The 11,857-nt window shown below is 40.5% G+C and overlaps 1 protein-coding gene across 1 annotated transcript; it reads left to right on the forward strand.

Moving 5' to 3' along the window:
* Positions 1 to 2,619: 2,619 nt before the first annotated feature.
* Positions 2,620 to 10,504, forward strand: LOC142159501 (synaptonemal complex protein 2-like). The gene is made up of 4 exons (XM_075214399.1): positions 2,620 to 2,676; positions 8,887 to 8,937; positions 10,146 to 10,283; positions 10,373 to 10,504. Exons 1-4 carry the CDS (start codon positions 2,662 to 2,664, stop codon positions 10,502 to 10,504), a joined length of 336 nt encoding a protein of 111 aa, XP_075070500.1. The 5' UTR covers positions 2,620 to 2,661.
* The last annotated feature ends 1,353 nt before the right edge of the window (positions 10,505 to 11,857 follow it).

Genomic DNA, 11,857 nt, shown 5'->3' on the forward strand with positions numbered 1-11,857 from the left:
CACTCTGCATTTGTTCATGTTATGATGAACACAGTAATAACTAGATAACTACTACTTTTTGGAGGCACATGTAGATTGGGGAGGGAGCTTTGCTTTGCAACAAAAACCTATTAGGCCTATGATGCCAAACACCTGTGGAATGGCCAAGTTTGCTTAGGCATAGGGAAAGTCACATTTAGGAAAGAAAGGCTTTCAAAGGACTACACTTTGATGCTGCAGAACAAAATAATTAATATTATGCAGCATTATAACATCAAGATACTTACATTCTTTTGCACAGGCCTGGGATGACCCTGTCTACTCTTCCAGGGTCTCTTCAACTATGTGCAGAGATCCCTCACAGGATTCTGCCCTGGACTGTTCCTCCCCAGTTGGGGAGAAATCTTGCTTGGGGAATGGTATATAGGCCGCCGACTCCTGCTCCTCTAACTCCTGGGCCTCCTCAGTATCAGGCGCATGCACTTCAGTCACGGATCCCTTCAATACTAAATCTAAAATGGCTGACTTTCACCTGTCAGTTATTCACTAATAATCCATCTATGTAATTAGGAGGGTGACACCCCTGCCCATTCACAAACAGGCAATCGCAGGAGGCACCTGCACACCGTATATAGCAGCTAGAGGAAATCATTCAGCCCTGCCATTATTTGAGACCACCACTTGGTCTGCAGAGGTCCATTGGGTTTTTTTTTTTTAAGTGAAGCAGAAGTTTCGTTTTCAAAGCATTAGTGAGTACAAGGCCCTATATGGGCCACTTTACAGGCCATGTAAATATTATTAACAATGAATGGGTTTTTTTTTTTTTTTTTTTACACCTCATTAACTAACCACGCGTGAGCAGGGCCAAGTCAGGCCTCGGGCTCCTATGGCCTCGGGCTCCTATGGCCTCGGGCTCCTATGGCCTCGGGCTCCTATGGCCTCGGGCTCCTATGGCCTCGGGCTCCTATGGCCTCGGGCTCAGGGGGTTAAGGCAAAATCTTCTTCCAATGTTGGCTGAAGAGGCAAGCTGGGCCGAAAAGTCTTTGGTTATTATTTATTTTGGACACCTGGAGTTTGTTTGCCTTAATACACATTTTAAAAAAGGAAGAAAACAAACAAAAAAGAACTAAAATCTCCTGGTGTTTTTTGTCAATTTAATGTAAGCATTACATTTAAAACAAAGACCAAAAGTTTACTTTACACGCTCCATGTAAAGTATAATGAACATTTATTTTAGCCAGAATAGTATTGTGGATCCTATGAAGAGTAACAACAAAACAAATTCGTTACTATTTATGCATACATAGTAGACGACACAGGCAAAATGTTAAAAATCTTTCACAGCACAAATTACAATGCACATGAATGCAAGCATGTAGTAACTATACAATATGAGCGTTTAAAAAAAACAGACAAACATTGCTAATGTTCAGACTGTGTTCTAATTTTTAAAAATGTATGAATAGAAACAACAAAAAAACATTGGCACAAGTATGCAGGGTTTGTAAAATAAAATAAAAAGACAATTACCTCTTTTGTATAAAACATTCCTATAAGGTTCAGCAAACACTGCTAAATAACATCCTTTTAATTAAATGACACCATAGTGATCTCCTACTTGTATGCCAGTAAATACTTTAATCTCCCATTAGATAATGAGGTTATCAATACTGTTTATGGTCATCACTATGGTTCAGACTAGGCCCAAAGCAGGCGCATATTTTCCATCTGAAAAACAGCTTACTTATGAATGTTCCGGAGCTTGAATCTGACATGTGTAGAGAAACGCTTTTACTGTACATTGCCCAGGTGCATGTGCCCCTTCCATATGAGTTCAACTCCCGACCATGGTCTTATCTGTGAGGAGTTTGTATGTTCTCCCTGTGTTTGCTCCAGGTGCTCTGGTTTCCTCCCACTCATTAAAACAAAGTCCATATCTTAACATACAGGTATATATTGAAATTACAGCAAACACCAAAAGCTTAGTAATAAAATCAGCAGGATACTAACAAGCAATGAATATAGAATATGTGACTGTATAAAACTTTCAAACTAAGGTATATATTTAGGGGCCACTCTTTTTAATAAAAAGATATTAAGAGTTGCTGTATAATCATGAGAAATCCAATATTGAGGCTACATCAAAACAATATCGGGACCCACAGTTGAACTTTATCCTTTTATTAGGCCCACAGGAACCTACCTAAAGTTTGCATACTGGTAAGGTCAGCCCTGTGAACCAAACTAAATTAAATGCCAGTAGGTGTGCTAAGCACATTTCAGCCCACTTTAGCGCAAAACAGTTTATCTACCTACACCTAAAACATATACCACTAAATATAATGATGAATTATGACTCAAGTAGAGTTAAAAAAAAATAAATAAATTTGGAAACTTGTTATTCAGCATGGTAACATATTTGGACACATAGCTGAACAGGCGCCGGCCCCGCCCCGGAGCTGCTCCAGCCAGCAGCCTGCAATGATCAGTAATTGATTGCACTTGTGCTGAGCTCTTTCTTGGCTCCGGCAAGATGAGAACTAGTGGGCGATTATCGGTGCGTATGGTTTGGAATGTAGTTATGTTATCTAAGTGTATTGTCTACATATGTGGCTGCCGTTCTCCATTCTCTTCGTGGCACATCAGCAACAGTGAAGATAGGGGCTATGTCCTGAGATTGGCATGCTGTTTAATATGGTAGATTTTATAATGAATTCTTTATTAAGTTGTAATAATGAAAGAGGTGTTTTTACAATATTTTAAGAGCCTATATAGACAGTTTGCATATGGAAAGTTATAATTTTGGTTTTGGAGTGTGTTGTGTTTAGCAACTTACATTCTGCATGTGTTGCTGTAGTTATTGCTGTCTGTCAATTGCTAAGTGACTTTCATTTTTTTTTTTTTTTTAATCAAAGAGGGCATGAAATAATACATTTAATCAAGCCGATGCGTTTATAATGAGATTATAAAGCCTGGTTGTCTATTTTAAGATTACTTTATTTTGGCTTGTACATGTTCAACATCAGCTTGTGCTAAAATATTGCTTTAAATTTTCTGCCCTCCTTTTGTGCTTTCCAGATATTTGTTTATATTGTAATATATAGAGGTTATTTTTTTTTGTTTCCCTGGTACATAACACAATTCTGATGTGCTCACATGTATCCAGATTGTTTTATGATTTAAATATAAAAAAATTGATAGAAATCAAAAATTGTAAAATATAACAACTTATTAAACAAATAAGTTTGTTTTTGGATGCCTGAAAATATCTGCTTTATGACTGCTTGTCCATAGTCTAGCAATGCTACACACTCACATATGCTGTGATTCAATTAAATGCCTGTTGCCTTGCACTTTATTTTTACATGTGGAATATGCTGTGAGCAATTCAGTGACAAGATCAGGAGGCTGAAGTTAGCTTCTTATTCGGCCAGCTTCTTTTTCGTTTGTAATTCATGCTCCAGCTTCTTGTTCAGAAAAGCTTATTTTTAAAGGATTAAATCAATTTGGATCACTGATTTCACATAAAATTAACACTACAGGGGGTCCCTTATACAAAATGCATTAGTATATCGCCTCACCCAACAAGGTTATGGGCATGAAATCAAGGGGCAAAGTCACCATATTTTATAATTTTGAATAAGTAGCTGCAGATTTGTAAGGGTTAAATGCTGTTGGGCCAGCAATTTGACAGTGGAAATCAACACAGGGTGGTCAGTTACATATAAAACATCTGTTTTTAGCCTGGCCCAACGCTGTTTTGAGCATGCAATCAGGTGGCAAAGTGGGCACAGATAACATTTTGAATAAGTAGCTGCAGATTTGCAAGGGTTAAATGCCGTTGGGCCAGCAATTTGACAGTGGAAATCAACACAGGGTGGTCAGTTACATATAAAACCTCTGTCTTTTGCCTGGCCTAACGCTGTTTTGGGCATGCAATCAGGTGGCAAAGTGGGCACAGATAACATTTTGAGCATTTTGAATAAGTAGCTGCAATTTTTCAAGGGTTGATGTTTTTTTTTATTAAAAATTGCAACAAAAATAAATCCAATATTTTGTCCAAGACAAAATAGACTATATACATTATCCAAAGGGTAAAAAGGACCAATATGAACAAACCTCCACACACCCAATTCTACTACAATCCCACCACAAAACAACAAATACACCACTTCACAAATATAAAAATAGACAAAAAAAACGCAAATCAAATCAAAAACTTTTCAGAGAAACATGCCAACCCTTAGCACAATACTCTGCATTACCACAACCCCGCCACCAATCTATAATACCACCCACACATCCTTTACTGTCAGGTAATGAAAGCAAACTTTAAATGTATGTAAACCTTATTAGAAAAAAGGGTTTCCCCAAAATCTAATAGTGATACAACAGGATAGATAGCCAAGAATGGAGAGACTGCCATGTGTTAGCTACCGCTTAGGGAGGTCTCAGCCCCCGCCAAAGTGTACCCCAACTCGCAGCATCCATCCGGCCCCTCTCCATGTCCCTTATTTTCGAAACCTCGTGCAGAATACTATCCACCACCTCACTATAGGGAAGGATTTTGCCCCTAATGGACACTAAACTCTGTGCGCTCCATGTGTAAAACCTAACAACTACGCTAACTAAAAAACGAGTGCTTAAATCAAAATCCCCACACCTTTTCAGCGCTCCATACACCCACTCAGGGTAACTAAGCCTCGAAAGACAGGGAAGGCATAAGGCGTGGGACACTCCCTTGTAAACCTCTATATTAAAAGAAGCAAGAAGTGGTCCATTGTCTGTTTTTGCCTCATCCACCTCAATCTGCCATTTCCTTGTCACCTTTAAACCCTGAACCACATAGGCCGGGAGGTATCCATGCTTAACTCGAAAAAAAATTCAAAAAGAAACTCCCGAGATGAAGCTTCAAGAAGTACTAAAGAACAGCACTGGGTTTACCACCATTCCCAGGCCACCTTCATCCTTCGGTTTGTAGGTCACATTGATGAAGTTCAACTTGTTCCCCCATAACAACTGAAAGAACAAGGAACTGACCTTGACCCTTAATGATTCTGGCAACAGACATATGTAACTGACGTACAAAAAAAATTTGGGATCAAGTAAGTCTTGATCAAATCAATCCGTTTTCTGTAGGGCAGCTTCCACTTCTTCCAGTTATCCACCTTAGAGCCGGCATCTGCCAGTTTCAATTCCCAATTTCGCTGGGCATAATCACCCGAACCAAATAGAATGCCTAAGATTTTAACCTCTTGACTGGCCTGAGGGAGCGCATCCGGAAGGACAAACTGCTGTCCTACCTCCCCTAACCAGAGAACTTGACTCTTTTTTCTTGGCTTATCTCTGAGCCCGAAGCCTCAGAATATTCGCAGATTAGATTTTCAATGCCACGCGCCTCGGCCATGTCTGACAAGACGACTGTGACATCATCAGCGTAGGCCGCTACCTTCATGGGAACATCCACAGCCAGCTGCACTCCTTTCACTGCACCGTTCTAAATCCTCCTGATAAAAGGATCAATCGCAAATACATAGAGGAGAGGGCTCAAGGGACAACCTTGTCTGACTCCAGATGACACCGCAAAAGTAGGACCCACCCAACCATTTACAAGAGGGAAGCTCTCGGCCTGCCTATAAATGGTACGCAGCCAATCAACCAACCTCACTGGCAGACCATACCTCTCAAGAAGTGCCCACAGATATTCATGATTGACACAAGCAAACGCCTTAGATTGATCCAGCACCAGAAGGTACTTACCCCACTTCTCAGCCCTGCACCGCTCCACGGCCTCCCGAACGCCAAGGACAGCATTAAAGATGCTTCGACCCTTCACCGTACAGTGCTGAGAAGTGGAAAGCAACAGGCCTGATACTTCCATGATCCTGTTAAAAATGACCGTTGCCAGAAACTTTCTATCAGAATTGACAAGAGCGATGGGGCGCCAATTCTTAATCCTGGTTGGGTCTTTCCCCTTGGATAGCAAAAGAAGGGCGGACTGCCTCATGGAGGGAGGGAGTAACTCTCTACCCAAGCTCTCTTTAAAAAAACGCCACTAGGTGCGGGGCCAGGAGGTCCACAAAGGCTTTATAAAACTCGGAAGTTAAACCATCCGGGCCTGGGATTTCTTATTTGATAAACTCAATCGCCCTCCTGACCTCGTCCACCGTTATCTCAGAATCCAAGGGCTAAAGAGAAACCTGATTGCCACCAAGCCCAGACACCCCCATCAGAAACCGTTCCATCTTCTCTCTGATAATTACCTTCCCAGACAAAAAGCCAGAGTAGAAGGAGTGCATGACTGACAAGTTACCTCCTTGGTCTTTCCGGAGAACCCCCTCTGTCATCGCGCAGTTCCCTCACCTCCTTTGCATCAACCGTACTCTTACAGTTAAGGTAAGGATCCGGAGAGTGGTACTTACCGTAGTCCCTTTCCAAGACCAAAGAGGCATAACGGTCATACTGGCACTCTTTTTTTTTATCTGGGATTTTACACGGGAGATTTCCCCACTATCTTCACCCACAGAAATCAGGAAATCGAGTTTCTGTCTCAAGGCATGGCAGACGTTTTTTTTTTTTTTTATCCAATTCTTCTGAACTACCAGTTCTTCCTTTGAATTTCTCCCACCACTCTGGCCTAGCCCAACCTGTGTCCAAAAGTGTTCCTTGGGTTTCAAGGAAGTCCCTAAAGGATTGTCTAACCTCCTCATCATCCAGAAGGCTGGAGTTCAGACGCCACAGGCCTCTGCCTTTCTGAGGGGTGAGAACGTGATATGAGAACTCTACCGCCATAAACTTTGGAGTTGATGTGACAGAGCTCCCTTTAACAAAAACCTATCTATTCTTGACCTACTTCTACCTCTAAAAAAGGTGAACCCCGTGAGGTCTGGAGAGTGCCGAATATGCACATCTACCAGCCCAGCCTGACTTACCATATTAACTAATAAACCTGCATCATAGCCCAGCGATGTCCGCGAGCCTTCCCTATCCTCTGGTCTAACAATGTTGTTAAAATCACCCCCGAAGACAATCTGCTGGCCCGTAAAAAGGTAAGGTTTAATTTCCCTGAAAAGGCATTTCCTGCCCCTTTGGGTCTGTGGACCTTAAATATTTATGAACCTCAGGACCTGCCCCCTTATGGAAACATCCATAACCATACATCTGCCCATGCTTATTTCTATAATCCGCTGAATGGTTACCATGTCAGTAAAAAGGACTGCCACTCCATCATACGGCTCGGCCGCAAGAGACCAATAGGAGGGACCTCGCCTGCACTCTCATTTGCATTTGTGGAGATCCGCGAGGCGCCCAACCCTAGTCTCTTGCAAAATCAACCTCAAGCATGTTGAAAAAATCAAGGGCCAAATACCGAGCTCGATCGGAACGCACAGATGCCACATTAATGGTGGCAAACTATGGGTTGGGGAGCCATCATTAAAGATTATAGGCATGGGCATTGCCTTCATTACCTCTCAGCATTATATTACCTAACACCTATAAGGCCTTTGACCCTATCCCCTGATCCTGTATACCATCACTTCTGGCCAAAGACTCTTCTGACCGAACCACACTGTCAATCCCAGGAATTGTCCCCCCCTTCTGGATATATTTCCTCCCCCTCCCCCCTGGTTCCATCCCACCCACCTCCCTCCTATCCTGCTCCCTATACACTTGATTATTTCCACCTGAACTACGAACTACCTCAAACATGGTGTCAGTATCCTCAGAAACCTTAGTAGGCTCCCCACCTACTTGAATTACAGACAGCGGAAATTTTACACCCATAATATTGATCTCCCCACAATTCTCACCCCCAGCTACACCACCTGTTCCAACCTCAGCACCCACCACCTTTTGAACAAAGGGTTCAGCCTGCCTAACCTCAACCTTTGCCCTAGTTCTCTGCACCAGCAGTACACACAATTTCCCAACGCCATTTAACCCTTGAAAAACTGCAGCTACTTATTCAAAATGCTCAAAATGCTATCTGTGCCCACTTTGCCACATGATTGCATGCCCAATACAGCGTTGGGCCAGGCAAAAGACAGAAGTTTTATGTGTAACTGACCACCCTGTGTTGATTCCCACTGTCAAATTGCTGGCCCAACGGTATTTAACCCTTGCAAATCTGCAGCTACTTATTCAAAATGATAAAATATGGTGACTTTGCCACCTGATTTCATGCCCATAACCTTGTTGGGTGAGGCGATATACTAATGCATTTTGTATAAGGGACCCCCTGTAGTGTTAATTTGATGTGAAATCAGTGATCCAAATTGATTTAATCCTTTAAAAATAAGCTTTTGTGAATAAGAAGCTGGAGCATGAATTACAAACGAATAAGAAGCTGGTCGAATAAGCAGCTAACTTCAGCCTTGTTACAAGATCTCCAGTTATCTGTCTGAAATTAGGTCTTGATGTTTTAAAAAATTTGAATAAAGGCCCATTTTCAGATCTGATCATTACTGCAGATCTTGTAATACAGATTAATTCTGATCTTTTACCATTCAGTAATCTTGAGGATTCAGTAATCTTGAGTGAGTGGGAAGCTCAATATAACTAAAATTACGGGGGGGGGGGGGGGGGCAGAGTAATAGACTTTACATGGGAAGCCTCCATTATGACTTCTTTTCTTGGCCCCACACAGCTTTGGATAATCTAGTTAAGGGTACAGTGTCTTGCAGAAATATCAGGAGCATTGCTGCAAGTTGCGCTTGCAGAGTTAACAACTGCCACAATAATTTTAACAAACTTTTAAAACTGCATGTAAAACTCATTTGAAAAATAAAAATGGGTATGTAGGGATAATTTTCTGTAGTTAAGTAACTTACAATGTTTTGTTTCGTGAAGATTTTCTGTTGCTGTTTTTGTCTGTACCGTTAATTTATTGTGCTTGTTTTGCTACAGGAAGAAGAAAATTTGCATCCGTGTGAAAAAATGGATATTGGCGAGTACTATGTATGTTTACTAATGATTGTTTTGTTTTAGTCACTGCAGCTTCTCACTACCTATGAGAGTGTTGTTATTCATTGCACAAGAATGTTTAAAAGAAACATTTCTTGTTTATAAGTTAAGTCATAAGAGGTATTGCAAACTTTTTTTATACTACAAAACTGTTCTCACAAGAAGGATAATTTGCAATCACCTAAGCATTGGTGTTGTACACTGCTATATATATATATATATATATATATATATATTTCTCTCTATATCATCGGCAACTATTTTTATATAATGCTACTATTTCCGCAGTGCTGTACAGAACACTCACTCGCATCTGTCCCTACCCCATTGGAGCTTGCAGTCTAAATTCCCTAACACACAAATACACACTTGTCTCCCAACCAAATATCACAATTCCCTTTACCTCCGTCATGTTTCACCATTTTTTGTTCTGTTGCAAGTGCTGCTTGTGTTTCATAAATGTTGAGATGGTGTTCCAATGTTAACCTTTGCAAAATAAGTACCATTGCCATTGTGTGCCAAGTTGTAGGGGGGGGGGGCAATAAAAAATGTTTTGCACTCTCCTGTTTTATAGCGATGATGCTCTGACCACCATCATTGTGTAGGATTGCTTTTGCAGACTAGTTCTAGAAATTCCATTATGTCATTTTCTGGACAGCATGACACGTAGGTGGCCACATAGGTATTGTGTGTTTCATTATTCATAGACCCCTCATACGTGTCAAAATTGCCTACACTGCTCTGGTTAAATGCATATATTGGGTCTGATAGAAATCTTTGTTTCTAATGTCACTGTAACCAATGGCGTTTTAACTTGTACTGCTTTCCTTTCCCTACCATGACCTCCAAACATTAGTAACAAAAGCTTATCAAATGCCAAAAGTAACTCCAGTGGGTGCCTGGACTGAGCAGTCACTTCTGGGAACATGGCAGCTCTTTTATTCAATGCTGTGCCCACTGGCATTCAGGGTATAAGTAACATGAGGAGGTATTTGATTCAATGAAATCTGTTTTACTGCTGAATTTACAGACTCAGTCAATAGGTAGGGACAGCAACATGGCTGTCTGGATATCTAAAGGGACATTATGGAATCAAACTTGTTTTACAAGCATTTTAGCTAACAACATAACATTCAAAAATGTGATCAGTGGATTTAAAAAAGGTAATTACTGGCAATCTTTATATAATTGTTTTTATTCAGTTGGAATCTCTTATAACTGATGCTGTTAAAGGCAAAGGATTTCAGAAAATTAGTGAATTCCTTGATGACCAGGGAGTAAGTTCTACGCAGCGACACAGCAAGGGGTTCTTAAACCAGCTGGACAGAGTAATCAATAAGGTGGGTTTCTAGTAGTACAGCTATGCCTAGCACAGCCGTTCTGTCACATGTTTGAAAAGTGGTCTTTTTTTTTTTTTTTTTTCTTTTAGGAATTAGATCGCAATGAATTCAAACACGTCTGTTTGGTAATTAAATGCATTCGGCACTTTTTCAAGAGTGAATGTCAGGAAGATTGTTCTTTGATTCAGCAGGGGCTGGTTCCTAAGATAAGTCTTATTTAAGAATTGCTTCTAATAATATCTAGTCTTGTGTGAAATGAATGTTGCCAAATAGCATTCTGAATTTGACCTTTAAGGCAACCAGTGGCTGTTAATTATCAAGTTCAGTGGTTCCCAAACTGCGCCTAGGCTCCTTGGGGTGCCACGGCGATCTCACAAGAGTGCTTTGGCCAGGGCCGGTGGGAAGCAAGGCAGGGGGCTACTTAGTAATTATTTTGACTTAGGGGTGCCTTGAAAAAATTTGGGAAACAAGAATGCCTTGAACTGAAAAAGTTTGGGATCCACTGATCAAGTCCATACCTCTTGATTTACTGTTGGCAGTTACAGGAGAAGAAGCTATTTTATATTCTCTCTGGTCATTTACAGTTTTGGTGCACATTACTGTGTGATCTACTGTATTGGGAATACATCTCACTAGTAAGTGGGGGGGCCAAGCAGATGCAGCTTCAAATATATATATATATATAATCGCTGTCAAAATATGACTTTAATCATATGATGTGGGACTATTCAGGATAGAGTGATGTTGTCAATAAGGGACCATAAATCCCCTCAACTGTAAGTAAATTACGGTAAAATTCTTCTATGTCCCTTACAGTTAATGCTGCATCCAGAATTACTGATTTAATGATATCAATACAGGTGTATGTGCAAGGTATGGGTAAAATGACTTGTGTTATCTAGGTCCCAAAGAAAGAAAACTTATAAATGCTTTGTCCACCCTAAATTTATCCCTCATTATGGATTACTTTATTTTAATATTAGTGACCGTATATACTTGTGTTAACCAACATCAACCGCTGACAACAACTGTTGTAGCGTCTGCAGTGTGCCGGTTGCAAGTCGTTTTGCTTTCAGCATTTGATGCAGAAGTTTCTGACGTATAATGTGCTATATTATGCAAATATATTACAGTATAGCACATTCTAGTGATCTAGAAGTGCTAGGACAGCTATAAAAGATAGGCGTTACATTTTAAGTGGAAATGCCTTTAAAGTTATGGTGAGGCGGCTTAAAGGAAACAAAAGGCATACACTGTAAATAAAATATGGTCAAATAATTCTTAAAAGTCAGTTTATTCACTGCCCCTATTGTAAAAGTAGTTTTACCCCCTTTTTAAAAAAAAAAAAAAAAGATTCAGAATGTAAAGAATTTTCAAGTGGAATCCATCCTGCAGTTTTGGGCGGCATATTCGTCCAATAAGGGTATACACGTTTGGAGGGTTCTGTATATTTTGGGCAGATTGTTTTTGAAGCATTAGTCTACAACTACATTTATAAGATGACACCACATCACCTGACAACTAGAGTAATTAATGTGTTCTGCAGGATGTGAGCATCTTGAGGATTGTGACAC

This window comes from Mixophyes fleayi, chromosome 5 (assembly GCF_038048845.1).
Source record: "Mixophyes fleayi isolate aMixFle1 chromosome 5, aMixFle1.hap1, whole genome shotgun sequence".
NCBI lineage: Eukaryota > Metazoa > Chordata > Amphibia > Anura > Limnodynastidae > Mixophyes > Mixophyes fleayi.